The 21,413-nt window shown below is 45.3% G+C and overlaps 1 protein-coding gene and 1 long non-coding RNA gene across 2 annotated transcripts in view; both read left to right on the plus strand.

Annotated features, from left to right (window-relative positions):
• The first annotated feature begins 2,084 nt into the window (after positions 1-2,084).
• LOC126061991 (uncharacterized) lies at positions 2,085-9,249 on the plus strand. Its single transcript, XR_007513945.1, has 3 exons — positions 2,085-2,126; positions 6,463-6,555; positions 8,886-9,249. It is a non-coding gene; the product is annotated as an uncharacterized LOC126061991 (long non-coding RNA).
• Positions 9,250-11,156: 1,907 nt separating this feature from the next.
• The window catches only part of TTLL6 (tubulin tyrosine ligase like 6), a 35,307-nt gene continuing 25,050 nt past the window's right edge, over positions 11,157-21,413 (plus strand). Inside the window, exons 1-5 of the mRNA XM_049858943.1 lie at positions 11,157-11,200; positions 11,353-11,483; positions 13,020-13,176; positions 14,871-15,014; positions 15,600-15,685. Coding sequence (XP_049714900.1) covers positions 11,180-11,200; positions 11,353-11,483; positions 13,020-13,176; positions 14,871-15,014; positions 15,600-15,685 — 539 coding nt within the window. The 5' untranslated portion in view covers positions 11,157-11,179. The remainder of the gene's footprint in view (positions 11,201-11,352; positions 11,484-13,019; positions 13,177-14,870; positions 15,015-15,599; positions 15,686-21,413) is intronic.

The raw sequence follows: 21,413 nt of genomic DNA on the forward strand, positions 1-21,413 counted from the left end.
CCCTGAAGCTGACACCCTGAATTTGGACTTCTAGCCTTCTAGACTGTGAGAGAATAAATTTCTCTCTGTTAAAGCCATCCTCTTGTGGTATTTGTTACAGACAGCAGCAGTAGATGACTAAGATGGTCTCCTAAGAAGGGACTCTTTCTCCTCCTCATGTGTTTCCGCTCAAGTGCTCAGCATAGAGCTCTGCCCTCGGTAGAGGGTAATGATCCATAGTTTTACTCCTTTGGACTTCCTATTCTTATTAAGTGCCATTGAGTTGGTTCCAACTCATAGCAACCCCATGTATTTGTTGAACGAAACTTTGCCTAGTCCTGCGCCATCCTCACAGTAGCAGGTATGTTTGAGTCCATTGTTGCAGCCACTGTGTTAATCCATCCCCTTGAGGGTCTTCCTCTTTTTCCCTCACCCTCCCAAGCATGATGTCCTTCTTCAGGGATTTGTCCCTCTTGATAACGCGTCCAAAGTAAGCTAGATTAAGTCTCACCATCCTTGCTTCTAAGGAGCATTCTGGTTGTACTTCTTCGAAGACAGATTTGTTTGTTCTTCTGGCAGTCCCTGGTATATCCTTGATATATCTTTTGGATTAGAGAGTTCTTTTTCACAGGAGCAAATACATTTCAGTGGCTCCAGTCAAGCACCCAGAAAATTCTCAAGAATGAAGCGGGATGGACGTTGGCAACAAGAAATCTTTGGCTTAACCCATAAGTCTCCTACAAACACTAGTATTCAGGAACTTAAAGTTGACCCTTTACTCTTTCACCAAATCCTAAATTACCTCAGGCAGAAACAGCTCTGCTGCCTGCCAGTCTTTTGCAGACAATCTTGCAGGCAGTAGTTTGGGCTTCACTAAGATGGAAACTGAAGGAAAACCACAGTTACTTGGATCCAGTCACTATTAGGTTTCCCCACGTTTGAGGACCACAAGATGATTGTTGGGTAGCCAACACCCCTAGCCCTTAAGTTTCACAGACTCTTCCTAGGTCTGGGAGGTCAGCTCAATGGAGGGGTCATTACTCCCACACCTGGAAGAGATGTCTTGATTCGACAGGTCTGAGTGGTTCGTGATAGTTCGCAATATCCACTTCACTGTTAAAGAAGCTAAACCTCAGAGAAGTAGTAGCAACTGCTTAAGGTTTTTTTTTTTTTTTAAGGTTACACAGACAATACACCTGAATTTTGATTTGGATCTTAATCCAAAGCTCTCCCCACGGAGCTTCCTGCTTCTTTTGATATTTACCCTCTCCAAAACCAAACCCAAACCTATTGCCATCCAATCGATTCCAACTCATAGCGACCCGGTAATGACAGCGTAGAACTGCCTCCATAGGGGTTCCAAGGCTGTAAGTTCCTAAGGAAGCGGACTGCTACTTCTTTCTCTCGGAGCGGGTGCTGGGTTCGAACCGTTAGCAGCCGAGCGCTTTAACCACTGCGTCACCAGGGCTCCTTACCCTCCAAAAGTGTAAATTCAAGGGCCCCTCCCTTGTCCCAGGAGCCCTAGTACGCAGTGCTCTGCTGCTAACCAAAACGTGGGCGGTTTGAAAGATGCGGCAGTCTGCTTCCCTAAAGATTCAGCCTTGGAAACCCTATGGGGCAGTTCTACTCTGTCCAACAGAGTCGCTTTGAGTCGGAATCCACCCGACGGCAACGGGTTTTTCGGGTTTTTTTCCTCTCCTTCCTGCCCAGCGCACTGGCCTAAGGGGTTCCAGCAGCGCCTGCCTGCGCACGGCGCTCCGACCCGGTGCTGGGCGGACTTGGGAGGGCCCGGGCGCGGGGCGAGCCGGTAGTCGGTCCCCTCGAGCGGAGGAGCGCGATCCGAGCGTCCTCGGCGTCTCCCGGGACAACCTGGGGCGCTTCTCTGGCGGAGCTCAAGGGCGGTTAATTGCATTCGGCGGGGGGCATGGCAGCCTACGACAAGGGCCAATCGAAGGCCCAGAAGGCCCTGTATGCAAATATGAGGGCCAGGCGGACCCGAAGTTAGGAAGAGCGCGGGTTGGGGTTAGGGCTTCTCTGGCAGCCAATGGGAGTGTGTCTCCTTAATCCTTCGAGAAGGGGGGCCACCAGTGTGATTGCGAGTGATACGGGCCGCAAAGCGGGGGCGAACAGGGCATTAGGAGTCGCGGGTAAGAGCGCCCCAAAGCCCGGTGCTGGCCCCAGACCGTGGCCTCCTAGTAACCTCCCCATTAAAAGCCTGGTTCTACATATCCCTGTTTTCCACCCCAGAGACACCCCCTGACCTCCTTGGCGTCGTTTTAGGGCGTAAAGCCACTAAACCACGGCCACTGCTCCCCTTGGCTCCGTAGCTCTTCTCAGTCCCACCTGTTAACGCCCGCCCCCTTCCCTGCCCCATGTTGCGTTCACTTCTAAAATACCCGCATTCTCTTGTCTCACTCTCAAGACCCGGATGCCAGGACCTTGACCACATCCCGCCCGTTCTTTTCCCAGCTCCGTACTCCTGTTCTTGCTTCGCTCCATGAACCCCGGTCGCCCTCTGTGTGCACCTTCACTTCCTGCCCTTCCCCAGTTATTTAGACCTGATGAGGCCAGAGACCTGACCACTGGATACCAGCGATCCCTGGGATCCAGGCCACTGTCTCTGCCTGCTCCTTCCCCTTCATGGGGTCCTTCTCATCATATTCCCTCCTTTGTTGGAGAAAGCTTCCAGAAGGACAACTTATTTTTTGTTTTGTTTTGTTTTTTATGGCCAACAAAGCCTTCTGCAGATGCCCCCCACCATTTCCACAGCCTAATTTCGTTCATTTTCAGTTGTTGCTTCTCACCCTCCTGAGAGAAAACTTCTAGGCTTGAGGAAAGTTCTCCCTTGAGATATGAACCCTGGGAAAAATGTAACTCATGTTTGGGAATGAAGTGGAACAGGCGCTCATGTTTATTAAGCACCGGTATGTGCCAGGCACTTCGATAAGTTATTTCATGTATATACCAATCCTACCACCAGGTTTCCATTTTAAAATATAGCCCTTATTTTGAGCCAAGCACTGCTTTAAGAACATTAGAAATATTAACTCATTTAATCTTTAAAACAACCCTGTGAAATGAATATTATTGTTTGCATTTTACCTTTGAGGCACAAAGAGGCTAAATTACTCATCGCAGCCACACTGCTGCTGGTAAGTGGTAGAGCTGGGATTTGGATCCGGATTTGTCTGTCTTTGCTAGTAAATGCACTGAATATTGTGGCGAAAATGGCTGGGCATGAGCCTGATTTGATGATCTTCCAGTCTTGCAGAACTCCCCAATTTCTAGCAGAATAAAAGAGAGCATCTGAGTCAGCAAGATTCTTTGTTTTCAGTGAATGTGATCTGTCATTCTCAGCACTTCTTATGGGCAAAGCCCTTAGGCAATTGGGTGTCCCATCCCTCCCTTGATTGTCCAAAGATCCCTTCAAGCCTTGTGCTGAAATTAGAATGGTGAATAAAATAAAAAACAGAAAAGCCCTAAAAGGCATCTTATTTTATCCAAGCTCAAAGCACTTTTCTAGATGTCATCCTTTTATCCTCCTAGTGGTCCTGTAATCACAGAGAAGGTAGGGAATGAGGGAGGAAATAATTACTGGTACTTGGCTTCTCATCACATGCTGAGTCAGAGAGGCAAAGCTGAAAGCAAGACCCAGTGGTCTTACCTCCACATCTTTTTCTCCCTCCACTCTGACCTTCTCCAAAAGGCCTTCAAAAGGGTGCTTTTAATAGGGGAATAAATACCAAAAGATGAAAAAGGGGGTACAGAAAACCTATTATATGAGGGAAGAGAAGGAGGCCACAGGCAGACACAGTAGAAGAACTCTTCAGTGGTCTACAGACGGAAAGAAAAGTTCAGGTATGAAGATCAGGGATGAAAAAAACTTGGCTAAAACTTGAAACATGTTTCCCTATCATTATTGTCTTAATCAACTACTAAATTATGCTCTCCTCCATTTATGGGACACCCACATTAATTCAACTTTGCAAAAGAAAGCACTAGACATCTTCCATCCTTCTGCCCCTCTCCCCACCACCTCCAGGGGAAAGGAGTGTAGTAAATCTGTACTTAAGCATAGCCAGGATTGAAAGGATGGCGCAGGACCAGGCAATGTTTCGTTCTGTTATACACAGGGTTGCCATGAGTCGGAACCGACTTGGTGGCACCTAACAACAAGAAACCCGTGCATTTCTTCAGAAGTGGAAATATGTCACGGTCCCTCCTCAAAAAACCTACTTGTTTGCTTGGAGCCATCCCAGTGCTCATCGCCTCCCCCTGGTGGCCAACGAAGGGCATTTTCATGCTGTCTAGCCAGGAAACCCTGGTGGCTTAGTGGTTAAGTGCTAGGCTGCTAACCAAGAGATTGGCAGTTTAAATCCGCCAGGTGCTTCTTGGAAACTCTATGGGGCGGTTCTACTCTGTCCTATAGGGTCGCTATGAGTCGGAATCCACTCGATGGCAGTGGGGTTTTGGGAACCAGGATTTGGTTGGCAGCTTCTGGGCTGGAGGATCCTAAGATCAAACCCCACACTAAAATATTTTAATGAAAGGTCAGTGTGTTTTCACTGTCTTAACTAGCCTACTTGGAAAGGTGAACTGAATGTTTCTTGTGTTATTAAGAGAAACTGAAGATACTATTTACCATTTTTGCTACATTGGTAGCACAGCTCTTATTCATTTAACTCCCTAAAGCTCTGAGCACACATTACCTCACCATCTGCCCACTATCCTGGCATAATGGAAAGAAGATTAAAGGGAGCAGAAAGCCAGAGCTTGAGTCCTGGCTCCATGGACTTGCTCTGGCTGTGTGCAAGTCCTCCCTATCAGCGACTGGGCTTCAGTAACCTAAAAAGGAAAGGAGTTGAACTAGACACTCTCCAAGGTCCCTCCTAGCTCTAATATCCAGGGATTCCCTAAGAGCTTAGAAAGTGTTCTAAGAAGAGTCCTGGTATAATGTGGTCATTGGTGAAAAAAATGGGAAAGGAAGAGAGTGAAAATAAAATAGAAGCAATAGAGCTGTTGCCAGGTTATGGAAAATTTGGGCAGATTCAGGCCCCTTGTTGGAAATGGGAATTTAGAAACAGATGGCTTTAAGGAAAATTATGTAGGCCAACTGATTCTTAAGGGATGAAAGTCACCCAGACTGCTTCTGGGAGCTAGGAGATGAGTTGCTTTACTTTATGGTCACACTTTTTGTGGGTGATCAGCTGAGAGGCAGTGATTGAAGTTTAGAGGAGGGACAGGCTGTGGGGTCAGATAGATGTAGCTTCTAATCCCAGCTCTGCCTCCTACCTCAATCTCTCTGTGCCTCGGTCTTCTCATCTGTAACAGAAGAAAGATAATACCTATGATAAGATAGTATGAAGATGAGACATTAAAATGCTTTAGTATGATGCTTGTTTCACTTGTTACCCGTTGCTGTCAAGTTGGTTTCGGCTTATAGTGACCCTATGGGACAGAGTAGAACAGGTTGTAAATAGCAGCTGTTGTTATAAGTGAACGAAATTAAATGTTCTATGTGCCTGCCATGGAAAAGGACCAATGGTCGATGTTTTAAAAATTATTAATTTAATGCTCACAGGAATACTTCTATTATATGTAGATGAGGAAAATAAACCTTAAAGAGGTTAAATTAGTTCATGTATTTATTTCATTATTTCAGTCTAGTCATTCAAGTAGCATAAGTACATTTGCTGTGTGCCAGACACTGTTCTAGAGGCCAAGAATACTCAGACATAGCCAGTCTAGGGTCCCACAGCTAATAATGATAGATAGCAGTTATTGAGCACCTACTATGTGCCAGATACTACTCTCAGCACATTATTCGTGTTGTATTAACTCAAAGGAGTTAATTCATATAACTCCCGTAACTGGGTCAAATAATTTTACAAGGGAGGAAACTAAGGCACGAGGAGGTTAATTGAAATTTGACTCCTGAGACAATAGGGAGTGTTAGGGACTGGGGCCAACCAGAAAATGGCTAAAGGGGAAGCTATTATGGACTCTAGTTGATTGCTGGCATGAAGGAATGGAGACCTACTTTTCCAAAAGAAACTGGCAATCTGGATTTTTATGAGAAATCTGCATTTTTAATTTTTGGTAACTACTTCTATTTTAAAACTATAACAACAATACACTGCATGGGCCAAGTGAACATTTCTGCAGGCAACCTTTGAATGAGATATTCTCTTTCAAGCAACTTTGGAGAGAAGGCCAGCATGATTCAGAGATTTAACAGAGGGGAAAACTGAGGGAAGAGAGAACAATGAGCCCAGAGACAAAACGAAACTAGTCACACATGGCAAGGATTGTTGTTTGCCATTTGGTACCTTCTCAGGTGCCAGCCAGGTGGCTCTGTGTCATAGGGACCTAGAATACAGGAGAATGTTGGCAGCTCAATTCCTTGTTCTTATGTACCTGAGGCCCTCTCATGCAAGAACTATGTACAGTTTGACAATTTTTATTTTGTTCTCTTCGAGGCAGACAGATGGAGGCAGACATGACTTGTTCCTACCACTTGGGCAAGAACCAGAACAACGGCAAAGACAACCCACAACTCCAGAGGCCAAATTCAGGGTCAGTTTTCTCTCTGTAAGTTAACATTAACCTTTAGGTAAACGGAGCCACTCCTCCTCAAGGGTTCAGTAAACAGGAGTTGTGGAGGGCTAGGGGAGTGGAGGTAGCCATTTACCTGCCAGGAAGGGAAACTCCCAAGGTCAAGATTTCATATACCTTAGTCCTCTTGAACCTTGCTAAGAATGTGCCTGTTCTCTGGGAAAAATCGACTCACAGGGCTCAGGTTTCACCTGCCAGTTGCACTGAGCACAGCTTTCTCCCCCTGTTCAAGTGTCCGCATAGAGTGACCTTGAATATAAGTGGCAGCCCTCTTCAGCAAGAAGAGAACCAAATGGCAATCTTTGGCTGACTTAATAATTCTGCCTTCCCTCCTGGGGTGGTTGTGACCATTCAATGTAATTATGTATGTGAACTTGACTTGAAAAGCCTAAAGCACTATACCTCTATGTGGGCTTGCTTATTATTAAATTATTTGTAGGTAGCCTCCACAGTTAGACAGCTCCCCACCACCAGCTTTTGTTTGGGAGAGAGAGGTGGAAGGGTGAAGAGGGAATATGGTTCCCAAAAGAAGAGTCTGGTATCCACATAATTGCATATTTCTGGTGGTAGTCCAGATTGTTGGAATTCCTCTGGGAAACAACATGATGAGAGATACGGGTGTGTGCATGTGCATCCCTGTGTAGTATAAATGATTAAACACTTCACCGCTAATCAACAGGTGCCTTGGAGAAAGGCCTGGCGATCTACTTCCAAAAAAAATCAGCCATCAAAAATCCTATGGAGCACAGTTCTACTCTGACATACATGGGGTCATCATGAGTCAGGAAAGACCCCACGGCAACTGGTTGGTTGGCTGGAGATACACACACACACACACACACACACACACACACATCTATACACACACGCGCACATCTATACACATACCCACACCCAAAGCTATATGATTTTTATATTCTGTAACCCAATGATCCTGCTTCTGGATATTTATCTTAAGAAAATAATCCTAAAGAAGTAAAACGCCTTCTCATATGAAAAATGTTCATCTTAGAGCTATGTATATAATATAAAAATTGAAAGCAATTTACAATTCCAGTGATAATGGTTGATTAAATTTAGGCATGTACCTTCAACAGAATATTACACAGCCATTAAAAACCAGAAACATGAAAATTTTGCCACAACCAAAAGGATGTTTATGATACGATGCTAAGGAGGGAAAAGGCAGATAGAAGATTGTTTACATATTATGATTACAATTGTATAAGAATAATTATGCTTAGAAATTAAGAATAAAAGAGAACGTACAAAAGGGTCAAAGTTGCTATGTTAGGGTAGGAAAGCTATAGGTGATTTTCTACCTTACCCCATTTTCCTGACTTCCTTTAATGTTATGTTATTTCCGTAATAATAAATTAAGTTTTTCCACAAATACAAGAGCAGGTAGTAAGTAGCAAGAAGACTACCAACTTCAAAGGAGAGGGATTGAAATGGTGAGAAGGAGGTTGGTAGAGTTTTAGAAGGTAAGGAGGAAAGAACACCAAAAAGCTGATTTTTTGGCGTTGGATGTGAAGGGAACATGAATCAATTAATGGGACCTGGGCATTCCAGGCTACCAGACCAAGCACATTCCTAAGGATTAATGAAGCAGGGGCATTAAAACATTTGTTTTGAAATTTCTAACATAAAAAATGAGGGGAGTGAGATCTTTCCTGGATTTCCTTATATTATTTTATGGTTGAGTTTTTTTTTTTTTTAGTTGGATGATGGGGGAGACAGCATAGCCTTTTCGTGGCTGAGGTCTCTGAAGGTCTACATCTGGCCCTGGGCTTGAATCTTATTGATAAATCAGCTACAAGACAGGCTTGTACTTCAGCAAAGACAGTTGCGTTAACTTTCATGCCAGCAGATTGCTCTTGTGGGAGGTTCAATACAGTGTCGAAACAGTTAACAGACCTCCTCAAAGCACCTCACCCCCACCCTCTGGGACTAACTCCCTCACCTAGTAAGGCTTAGGGCTTGGTTATAAGTGGTTGTCTCCAGATACCCACTCAACTTTAATAATAAGATTGTTTACCAGGTAGTATCATGCGTAGCGTCTCAGCCCATTTCTCAAAACCCCAGGAGGGCAAAACCAAGGCCAGGGTTGGCTGCATGCATCCCCAAGGTCGTACTCAGAGGCAAAATATGGAATCAGCTCACTCCCTAGCTTGCACCAACGTGGTGGTAGAGTGGCATTTTGTAGACCACAACCTGTTGCCTTGAGCAAGGGAGGGGGTCCCCCTGCAGGAAGATCCATTTAACTGCTGCTTCCTCTCCCCTTTATCCAGGGAGGCTGAGTGTTTCCCCAGAGCCTCCTCCCAGGAGAGGGAGATGCTGCTGTGTGAGACTTTGGAAAGCGAGGACAGGGCAGAGTCAGAAGAGAGGGAGGACAGTTACATAGAAGATCCAAGAAAAATCATCACCCTGGCTTTTGTGAGAGAGAGCACTGGGGCACAAAAGGGGCTTCGGAATGCCCATCAGCAAGGCAAGAAGAAGAGGAAGAAAAAGAGGTTAGGATTGAAAGATCAGAAATGGGGATCTATGTTGGGGAGAACAGGAGGGACCTGTAGGGATGGGGACTTGGCTGCTAAGGAGAGGATAAAGGAGAAGGAATGCAGAAACTGTGTGTGGGATTGTCAAAATCGCACCACTTCTGGGTCATATAAATATAATCCACTTTTGGTGATCTATTTTATAAAGTCAAATTATGGGCATGTAATCTAAATCCGTGCCTTGTCCTAATCTTCATTCTATTTGTGTCTAGAATGTCTTATTTTTTTTGATGGGTGGGGAGAGAGGATTTCCATATTTTTATAACGTGTTTATTGTCCTCGGAATTTAATACACTTGAAATATAATAGACCACACCCACTTATCGGGATCTGACCACAACTTCTGCCTTCCGGTTCTTGTTTAATATTTTCCCATGCCTTACTCTGTTCTGGAGGAAATGAATTGCCCCTCTGACTGATGCCTGAAAGCTTGCCCACTTTTTCGGAATCCGCTCAATGGCAATAACCACAACTTGACTTAAGCTGTGAGTCTCAGGACTAATACTTCTGACTCACAGCTTCCCTTAATAGGAGGAAGGTGAAGGAGATAATTAAGTGTTTGGGTCAAAAAGATTTTCAGCTCATGTCCCTGATGGGCCACTGGAGTAAAAGGATTAAGGAGGTGATGTTAATATGAAGCTGCAAGCAAAATTAGCTGTAACGAGGTAGAATTTCTACCTCGTGGACAGAGTAATAGTACTCTGATTCCTTTTTTTTTTTTTTTTTCTGCCACTGTACATCCCTTTGGATCCTTGTCTTCAGTAATGGGAAAGGTAAAACCAGGTTTAGTGTGGCAGAGGACCAGGCTGCCCCAACAGGTTAGGTTTTATTAGCTCCATCTTGGATGGATGTTTCTGGGTGCAGTCACTTGTTCTGGCAAGCGTGTCTGTCTCTCTGTCTGGCTGCTTTCCTTCTTCTCTTTTCCAGATGATTGGTGATCAACCTATCCAACTGCAGATACGAGAGCGGTGAGCATCTGTATTCAAGAGGTCTATGCTGGGGCCCACTGGATTCCCCAAAGGGCTGGGAAGGGTCACTCTTGTGTATTCTTGAGGGTGAAAAGGGGTATCTCTGAATCCTCTTCTTTGGTTCTCTCAGCTCGATTAAGTATTGAAACATTGGGACTATCTTTCCAGAAACTATGGGTTTTGACCACAGTGGTGTGTACCTCAGTACATGTAATTCCTGTATATGATGGTTTGGGGATATGATTGCTGAAAAGGCAGCTTTTACTGTAGTCAATGGCTCTGCTTTAGAGCACGAGTTACAAACTGGCAATCCATGAGTTGAATGTGGCCTATTATTTCATAATCCAGAGCACAGTGCTGTGGTTGTTGTTATTTTGAATTTGAATTTGAATGCTTTAGGCTGGTCAGGCACTCTCCTGGTCACTACAGGCACTTCCCCCTTCCCAGGCCCTTAAAGTCATTTGAGTGTGTGTTGGAGCCAACCCCCAGTTACTAATATAAACAGGAATGGGAGAAGAAGGATGTTCTAGCATATATATGGTTTTCAAATGCATCGTGTAAATTTTTTTTCTGCTAATTTATCTCACTGATCAAACTTGGCTCTGGCTGATGTTAAGGGTTACTTTGTATTCCTTGAGCATTCAGTGGTTTAGTGTTTGGAGGAAACCCGGAGACCCGTTTCCTGGCAAGGAGAAGCCAGAGTGGGTAAAATATTCATCAGAGATAACTTTCTGTGGGGATCTTTGAGCACAGGCTGTGTTCTTCAGTAGCTTTCTACTCTCCATGTTCCTTTCTCAGCAATAGTGTGTGCCCAGACAGGGCAAAATGCCTGCCAGTCCCAAGAAGACCAGTTCTTTCACTTAAGTACTTGGTCTGGGAGCACCTTCAAATGTAGCCTCCTCATCCCATGTTTCTCCCCCACTTCCTGGGCTAACAGGCCTTTCTTTCTCCAACTCCATCACAGTGCGTAGGGCTGCCCAACAGTATGGCCTTCGAGAGGGCGGGGAAAATGATGACTGGACTCTCTACTGGACAGACTACTCAGTATCACTGGAGCGGGTGATGGAAATGAAAAGTTATCAGGTATCTGAATAAGAGCTTGTCCTCAGTATAAGTGTGGCATCTGCCTAATGAGGCTGCCAGAGAGGCCCCCATTTTTAGAACTGTACCCCCAGCAAATCTCTTGGGTATGTCCATATTTCCCCATTGTTCATGAATTCCGGCTTCCTTTGCAGAAAATCAATCACTTCCCTGGGATGAGTGAAATCTGCCGCAAGGACTTGCTGGCCAGGAATATGAGCCGCATGTTAAAGATGTTTCCTAAAGATTTCCACTTTTTCCCTAGGACCTGGTGTCTTCCTGCTGAGTGAGTGTCCACATGTGTTCCCATTCCCACCCCTTACCCCCAGCTTACCTTTCCCTCTTGCCCCTGATTTTCTGGTTACCACTTTCCCTTCCCATATGTTCTCCCATCTCTCTTCCTACCGTTCAGGAAGAGAAAGGATAAAGGGTGTGTCCAAGGTTGAGAAAACACAAATCTCTGCCTATAAAATTAGATGACATTCAGGGGTTGGGTGCCTGCAATTGGGATGAGTGTTCTGACCCTGAAAGCTGATATCATGAACCCAAATTGACTTGTATAATTGACTTGTTCCAACCATCTCTCTGTGCAGTTTCTGAATTTTTAAGCACCAGGAACACCTCTGGAGAGAGTGGAGTAGGTAATGGTTAGCACCCAGGTTAGGAGCAGGGAGGTGTCTGGCCTTTGTTCAGGGCAGTGCCTGGAATAATGGATGACACTTGGACCTTCCCCTTCTCTGGTCTCATTTTATCCATCTTGAAACTGGACATCTGTTGCTGGTATGTAAAGTGCCTTTGGACTACACCATCAAGAAGTAGGAGAAACATGAGATGACATGAGCATGACCTGGGGTACAATCTGATGGCTGAGATGGCGCAGGGGGAATGGCAGGGAAACGTTGCAGTCAGAATTATTTTTTAACGGCAAGGGTACCAGAGGAATCTCACCATCAGCAGTGCTCCCCAACCCAGAGGCAACAGGCCCAAACCAAAAGCTCCAGGTTTCCCACCTTCTCTTTAGCTTGTCTGAAACAACTTTCATGGCTTAGCAGCAACTAAGAAGGAAAGGTGTTTGCCATCAGGCCAACAGGAGCCTCCAGATTTCACAGCCATTAAGGACCATTGCAATTAAGTGACTTCCCCAGTGGTCACAAGTTTCCTCTGCATTAAAATGCAAAGCAAGAGGTATAAAAGACTGAGACTTGCAATCCATTAATTTGGCTTCTTTCTTTCTTCTGAATGTACTTCCTTCAAAGTACACTCAAAGATATAATTTGCCCTCCCGCACTTGGGATGAAGTGGAGGTGTTACAGATGAAAACCTGAAGCCCAGAGAGAGGTCTCTTAATAGACAAGTTCACATAACTTGTCAGGGCATGAGCCAGATCCAAATCTACCTACAAACTCAGAAAGCTAAACTACTCAGATCATTGGTACCTTTTTTACAGGGTACAGTGTATATCAGCACTTTGCCTGCATTACGACATGGTGAGCACCATATCATAATGATAGGAGATAGGTGTCATTAGCCTCACTGCATAGACGATGAAATTGAGGCTCAGAGAGGTCAAGTCACTTGCAAAGAGCCATACAGCTGATAAGTGGTTTGCCTGGATTTAAGTCTAGGCCTGAATTCCCTCCAGAGCCCACACTCTCTCCACTGTGTATGTGCTACCGTCTCTCTGGCTGCTGGATCTCTGGGCTTCTAGCAATATCTGGGCTTTTGTCACATGAGTTAGTGTTTCTTTTCTTCCTAAAGAGCTAGCCTAGCTTTCCATTGCAACCCAGCTAAAGACGTATCACATTCCCTCCTTGCTTGGCAGCTGGGGAGATTTGCAGAACTACAGCAGGTCAAGAAAAAATAAGACATACATTTGTAAGCCGGATTCGGGCTGCCAAGGGAGAGGTATATTCATCACGCGGAGGGTGAGAGAAATCAAGCCAGGGGAGGATATGATTTGTCAGCTCTATATTTCAAAGGTACGTCCTCATTGTGATTGTTTATCACCCATGGCAACCTCAGGCTCTAACTGGACAGAATGTGAAAAGGGGGGATGAAACGGGGTGAGGCTGAGTCCTGTACTCCGCGTTGGACTTTGTCAGGCCAAGCCTTTAGACCAAGGACGCTGATAAGCTCCTAGGCCAAAGTGTCCCTTGGCCTTGCAGTGCTCCTGCACTCTTGTCACTTGATCTAGCCCTACCAGGCTGGCCTATTTCCTCTAACAGATGACAGCGGAAAGCACCTTTGGTTTGTTGCCCCATTTGGGGGATGGGAATAGTCCTGAAGAGATCATGGTAATCACGTTTACTCCCTGGCTGTAGGTCAGTCAGAGGTCACAGTGACATAAGCTCACTGCAGAGTTGGAACCCTCTAGAAGCATGTCAGGGAAGAACTGGATCTCTGGGACAGGAATGGCTACGAGACGGCATTGCAGGGAGCATTCTTTTTTGTTTTTTTAATATGTATATACATAAATATATGTATATTTATTGTGCTTTAAGTGAAAGTTTACAAATCAAGTCAGTCTCTCATACAAAAATTTATATACACCTCACTATGTACTCCTAGTTGCTCTCCCCCTAATGAGACAGCACACTTCTCTCCACCCTGTATTGCCCGTGTCCATTCAGCCAGCTTCTGTCCCCCTCTGCCTTCTCATCTCCACTCCAGACAGGACCTGCCCACATAGTCTCATGTGTCTACTTGACCCAAAAAGCTCACTCCTCACTAGTATCATTTTCTATTTTATAGTCCAGTCCAATCCCTGTCTGAAGAGTTGGCTTTGGGAATGGTTCCAGTCTTGGCCTAACAGAAGGTCTGAGGACCATGACCTCTGAGGTCCTTCTAGTCTCAGTCAGACTATTAAGTCTGGCCTTTTTACGAAAATTTGAGGTCTGCATCCTACTCCTTTCCTCTCCATCAGGGATTCTCTATTGTGTTCCCTGTCAGGGCAGTCATCGGTTGTAGCTGGGCACCATCTAGTTCTTCTGGTCTCAGGCAGATGTAGTCTCTGGTTTATGTGGCCCTTTCTCTCTCTTGGGCTCATAATTATCTTGTGTCTTTGGTGTTCTTCATTTTCCTTTGCTTCAGGTGGGTTGAGACCAATTGATGCATCTTAGATGGTCACTTGCTAGAGTTTAAGACCCCAGACACCACTCACCAAAGTGGGTTGCAGAATATTTTAATAGATTTTCTTATTCCAGTTGACCTAGATGTCCCCTGAAACCATGGTCCCCAGACCTCCGCCCCTGCTACTCTGGCCTTGGAAGCATTCGGTTTATTCAGGAAACTTCTTTACTTTTGGTCTAGTCCAGTTGTGCTGACCTCTGCTGGGAGCATTCTTGAAGAACTGCAGCGATAGCATAGCCTCAGCTAGTGAAAATATATCCTTTCATCAAAGGACTTTTTAATGTTACTTTGTTTAGTTGTCAAGATGACTCTTGGCTGTGGTTACTCACGCCATTTAACGGATCAAGAAACTGAGGACGGTATGGTTTAGTGACTGTACAAGGTTACATGTTGGGATAGCACCTCAGTCTCCTTATCTCTCTCCCAACCCCGGCCACACCTGCACTTTATCACGTTAGGCGATGTTGGAACTGACACCATGAGAACAAGATAGGAGTTTCAGTTTCTCCTCTGATGCTGTGTGACTTCTGTTCTCTCCTCCCAGCCATTTATCATTGATGGGTTCAAGTTTGACCTCCGGATTTATGTGCTGGTGACATCCTGTGACCCTCTCAGGATTTTCGTATACAATGAAGGATTGGCCCGCTTTGCCACAACGTCTTACTCCTACCCTTGCACAGATAACCTGGTGAGCTAAAGAGACACACCACCTAGCCCTCTTCTTAGCATGGTCAAAAATCCTAGTTAAACCCATGTTATCAAAATATTATGGATAAGGCTATCAGTTGCTGAGCACTTAATATGTGCCAGGTTACATAAATTCTCTCCTTAAGGAGCACTCAGAAAAAGGGGTTATTACCCCCATTTTACAGATGAGAAAATTAAGGCCCAGAGAGTGTAAGGTTCTTGTCCAAGGTCACACAGCTAGGAGAAGGTGAAGCTGGGACTGGTGTCTAGGTCTGCCTGACTGTAAAGGCAGCCCCATGATTCAGTGTTACTCAGGGGGAGATGGTCTCTGGTGAGGCCCTCCCAAGGCTCCTGAAGCTTACTTCAGGTAGGGCATCAATCTCAGGAGGATTTGGAATTTCTTCTTATACTCCAGGCCATAAGATACCCCTTCTTATTGCCTCTATTTTGCCAGTTTAAATAAACCCTAAACCGTTTCCTTTCTTTTCTATCCCTTTAAACACCAGGGGCCATGGGAGGGTACAGAAAGGAAGCAGGAGGCCTGTCCTTCCTGCCTGAACCCACAGACTTGTGTCTCTTTTCCCAGGATGATATCTGCATGCACCTGACTAATTATTCCATTAATAAGCACAGTTCAAATTTCATTCGAGATTCTCACTCTGGCAGCAAGAGGTAAGGAAGCAGCTTCATTTTTCTTTCCTTTCCCCACCAGCCTCAGAGCTGCCCTCTGGAATCATACCCAAGCCCTGTCAGTCCCCAGAGGGGCTTCCATCCTGGGTCATATGGTCTCAGAAAATATTACTTTGCCTCTAAACCCAGAACAGACTGCTTCCTCTCTGCTGTCTGGGCTGTTAATCATTAAAAGAAGGCCTCGTCGTAAACCCCGGGAGACTGGGAGGAGGAGAGATAAACATGAACTGTTTCCCCAGCAGTATACACACAACACACCAAAACATACCCTTGTTACTGTTGGCACTTCTGACTTTTCCCAATCACCAGATATTTATTGATTGGTAGTCAGCCACGTGAGAAAGACCTGCCAGGCGGTTTTTCCTTGGCCTGTGGTTCCCTGGGGTGTTGGTCCCTTACAGATTCTCAAAGGATGTGTCACGATGCCCTAGTGTGGCATGATCTCTGACTGGATGGCTTTTAAGTTTCCCCAAAAGAAGGAGGAAATAGGGGGAACTCACAGAAGTATCTTCCCAAAGGGGCTTTTGCATTCATGTTATTGTCTAACCATGTCTCCTGTGAGTTTTAAGAAAAAGGGAGACTAAAGAATCTGAACATGACCAGGTAAAAGGGAAGAGGAAAAGGAGAAAGTATTTATGGATGCCTGGGGCAGTTCTACTCTGTCTTATAAGGTTGCCATGAGTAGGAATTGACTCGAAGGCAAGGAGTTTGGGTTTTTTGTTGTTGTTGTTGTTAGTGTGTGTTGGCACAGGAGAAAGATATGGCAGTCTGCATCCGTAAAGGTTTACAGCCTTGGAAACCCTGTACGGTCACTATGAGTCGGAATCGACTTGATGGCAGTGGGTTCGTTTTTTTTGGTTCAGTTTTAGTGTAGGCTGAAGGGAGCCCTGGTGGCGCAGTGGTTAAGCGCTCAGCTGCTAACTGAAAGGTCAGTGGTTGGAACCCACCGGCCACTCTGTGGGAGAATGTTGTGGAAGTCTGCTTTGTAAAGATTACAGCCTTGGAAACCCTGTGGGGAAGTTCTACTCTGTCCTATAGTTGGAATCAACTGTGAGTTGGAATCGACTCAATGGCAATGGGTTTTAGTATGTGTTGAAGGAGCCTTGATGGTGCAACAGTTCAGCATTCTGCTGCTGACCAAGAGGTTGGCGGTTTGAACCTACCCACGGACTCTGCAGAAGGAAGATCTGGTGATCTGCTCCCATAAAGATTAAAAAATTACAGCTTAGAAAATCCTATGGAACAGTTCTACTCTGTCACATGGGGTCACTGTGAGTTGAAATTGACTCGACAGCACCTAACTACAACAGACTGTGTTGGGACCTGTGTCAGGTGCTTTGCATGCTTTTTTTTCCATTGTCTATTTACAACAACCCTATGGCAAAGGCATTATGACCGCCATTTGTAGGTGGAGAAACTATGAGTTAGATGCCATCTCTACAGATGACGATACTGCGTCTCTGAGAGATTAAGTTGCCCAAAGTCACATAGCTATAAATGCTAGAACAGGATGAGAACGTAGGCCTGTGAGATTTCAAGGCTCGTGCTCTTTCTGCTATGCAAGGCTTCAAAGGACTGATAAACAGGTCGTCAGTTTGGCTTCAAAGTATTGGAAAGGCACATGACTTTTGCAACTTCCTCGGTGGCAGAGTTCAAAAAAAGCAAATGGCAAATCACTAGGTTAAACCTGCTTGAAGGGGATATGCGAACACTGGGGAGGAAGCTGCCTCTGCCTTCCCATTCTCCTCACCTAGACTGCTGGCACCTCCCGGAGCACATGCAGAGCCTTCTGTGCTGTTGCATGTTGAACATTTGTGCTCAGGGAGGCCTGGCTTCTAGGCCCGGCTCTGTACTTGCCAGCCAAGCACACTTGGGGAAGTTACTTTATCTCTCTGAGCCTCCATTTCCTGGTCCAAAAAATGAGAGCATTGAGTCTACCTGCTCACCTCTGAGGGTCATTGTGAGACTGAATGACATGGAATGCATGAGACTGAATGACAAGGAATACCCCTCATGTTTCTTCTCTTATGAGAACTGACACCCCAACAGCAGGCTTTGGAACACTCAGGCCATGATGGAGGGGGCTTTGGGTGATGGCAGGACTAAGGTGAGGTGTGGTGATTTCCAGTACTGTTCTGCCACCCTACATTCCCCTTCCCTCCTTCTTCCTTCTTTCCGTCTTCCTCTCACCCTAGATCTGACCTCACCCCTCTGCTCTTCTCCTAATGTACTCTCTGCTGGGACAGTCATCTGCTCTCATGGCAACAGCCCTGCCCTTGCTTGGCTCAGCCTCTGTTCCCCCAGCTCCAGGTGCATCTCTCCTCAGCATCAGATGGATATCTCCCTGTTGTCTCCAACTCAGCTTTTTCCAGTGTAAAGGCATTCTTTCTCCTTGCTCCCACCCCACCATTGCACACTGGTTCCTCTGCTCAGCTTTCCCATTTCTACTTTCTAATCTCCAGGAAGGAGTTCCCAGGTAGTGCAAACAATTAAGCGCTTGACCAGCCAAAAATTGGCAGTTCTAACCCACCCAGAGGTGCCTCGGAAGACAGCCCAGGGTGATCTGCTTCCAAAAGGTCACAGCCTTGAAAACCCCATGGAGCAGTTCTACTCTGCACACATGGGATTACCATGACTTGGAATCAATTTGATGGCAATTAACAACAAATTCCAGGATTAAAGGGTTTGGTATCATCTTGGATATTTCCCTTTCCAGAGAGCCATTCAGCCTTGGAAGTTCATCCTTTAGATGTCTCTCAGAGTCCCTTCCTTTCCACCAGGCCCAGCCTCTCTTCAACCTCAAACCCAGATGACTGCATAGGCCTCCATGTTCTTTTCCCTAGCACCAGGCACTCTGCTTAACCTCTGTGTACCTCCATTTTCTCAAGTCTAAAATGAGATAATAAAATATGGATACCAGCTGGCCTGCTTCACAGATATGCCATAAGGATCTAGTGAGATGAGGTGTATGAATGGGCTTCAAAAAGAATAAATGCCAATGCAAGCTGTTACTATTATACATTCTGTATACTCATTACTTCTACTCTAAAGAAAACATTATGGCTTCCAGGTGCCTAGAGCATCGAGTTCAAATTCCTCTGCCCAATTTACCATAATTTGACCAGACCCCATCTTCCCCTGTTATTTCTACATTAATAGCCCACATTTTATTTGTTCGGGTGCTTGCTATATGCCACGCACCATTCTAGGCAATTTACATACCTCAATCCATTCATTTCTTCCAGCAACATGATGAAGTAGGGATTTTGTATTTTGTATATGAGGAAACTGAGGCATGGAAAGGTATCACACAGATAGGCAGCAGTAAACCAGGATTTAAACTCAGGCCATCTGCCTCGTAAATTTGTACCCTTAACCACTAAGCCATACTACCTGTGCTGTTCACTCCATGGCATTCTACCAGGATACTTTTTTTTTTTTTTTTGCTCATATTCAGTATATAGGTCTTGCTCATTCTCATCTCTCTGCCTTTGCTCATCAATAATCTAAAATATCATTAAAGGCCCTTCTTCTGTCTCACTAAGCTTCTACGTAGCCTCCTCTGATCTGGTCGTAGGTTCTAGCCCAGTAACTTAACCACCGTAGTATGGGTTAAACCCTTCCTTTCTTTGGGCCTCTGTCTCCTCACCTATCAGATAAGAAGGTTGTGTTCCATCTCTAAGGACAAGCTGTGGAATTTGAGTCTAACTGTCCATGTGACCTTCCTATCTCAAGTCCCACCACCCTTATGGTGGCCATAGTCCCTAACTGTTCTTTGCATGTTTATCTTGTGCTCTGAATTGTACTTAAGCCCTTTGAGGGTTGGAATGGTGCCTGGTCTTCTAGGTGCTTTCATGTTGCCTTGCAGAGTTCTTTCCTTCTCCTTCTTTCTTTCTTCTCACCATTTTTTGAGACAGTATGATTCTCATACTGATTGCCTTGCCTTCCCCAAGTTCCTTCCTCTCCAGCTTGAGGCCATCTGCACTTCTAGTAAGTCCCCTACCAGGTTGCAAACTAAAAATAGGGGTAATCCTTTAGTCATAGTGAAGGAAAAGATAGAAAAACTGAAAACCTGGCAGGACTCTGGGGCAGAGACTAGGTCATCATTATCTTTCGTTTCCAAGGCCCAGTAGAGTACCTGGCACATCTGATGTATTAAATTGAACTGAATAACCACAGGGCATTATGAAAGTACCCAATAATGTATATTCATTGTGATGTGTCTGAGTCATCAAGAAAAGGTTATGTTATGTTTTGTAACCTTTGTTATAAGAAGGCAGAAAAGAGTATAATCTATTTCAGGAAGATTTATTTCCCAATTAGGCAAATTAAATACATTTTTTTGCACTTGAAAGGATTGGCTTCAAGTGATCTGGAAAACTCATTTATGTGCAATGCTCCATTTCCTGACAATAGCAGGTAGAGGAGCTGGGCCTCTGTATTGAGTGACCTTTGCTTATCTGTCTTTATATAAATGCATTCTTGGTTCTTTCATATGTGCGTTGATTCCCCAAATGTCCTTAGGCTTCCCTGACATAGGTGGTGGTTTCTTAGCATCCCCTCATTGCACAAAGTTTTGCATGAACAGAAAGTACTTAGCAAATGCTCATTGGCTGGCTGGCCCTGCTTTCTCCTCTTTGACCCTAATCTCTGGAGTCTAATGAGCTTTTTGAACTGCCTGGGTGAGCCATGTCTCTTATCTTCATTCTCTCCTCTGCTTTTCATTCTTCTGCATCTTCTCCTCCTGTGTCCACTTCCCACTTATGCGCTCTGTGTCCACGGGCTTGTGCGTGTAAGGATGTGGGTATATGTCCCCACCTCTCGGATCTGTTAGATTCACCCTCTCTCTGTACTGCCCAGCTTGGAAATGACTGAAGTATCCACTCAGATATTTCCACACAGGAGAGACATCCTCTGATCTCTATGATAGGGTGACCAATCATTTCGGTTTGCCTGGGACTGAGATGTGGGACTCTCAGTGCCAAAATTTGAACAGTCCTGATTTGTCTGGGGTAGTTAATAACCCTATTGTGAAAATGCCTGGCTGCCTTTTCCCTGTGGGCAGCACTAAAACAACATTTCTGTGCCTTTAGTGTTCCCAGAATTCCTTCAGGTAGCCAAGGTGGAACCCAGGTATCTGTATTCTTAAAAGGCTCCCCAGGTGATTCTAATGAACACCAAGGGCTGAGAAACAATTGCCACCAAAACAAAACCATGTAGGGTATCTTTTTTTTTTTCCCATCCATTACCCTTTCCACTCAGGATACCAAATCCCTGCCCTAGCCCACGAGTGTTTTCTGGGCCACAGTGAAAGTACCCAAAACCAAAAAACCAAACCCAGTGCCATCAAGTCAATTCCGACTCATAGCGGCCCTATAGGACAGAGTAGAACTGCCCCATACGTTTCCAAGGAGCGCCTGGCAGATTCGAACTGCTGACTCTTTGGTTAGCAGCTGTAGCACTTAACCACTACACAACCAGGGTTTCCGAAAGTGCCCAAGCCATGTCTTATATGTCTTTATATTCACCCCCACTCCAGGGCTTCGGGTGGCTTGAGGAATGTGGCCCTGTAACTCCTGCAGACCCCGTCATGTGCTAACATAGTCGTGGTCTCACCCTGGCTCCTGGGCGTTCCTCCCTACTGATGCTGGAGACTTATCTTCTCTAGAAGTTTCTGGTTTCCAGCATGCCACGGCCTTAGATGACCAAA

This window comes from Elephas maximus, chromosome 19 (genome assembly GCF_024166365.1).
Source record: "Elephas maximus indicus isolate mEleMax1 chromosome 19, mEleMax1 primary haplotype, whole genome shotgun sequence".
NCBI lineage: Eukaryota > Metazoa > Chordata > Mammalia > Proboscidea > Elephantidae > Elephas > Elephas maximus.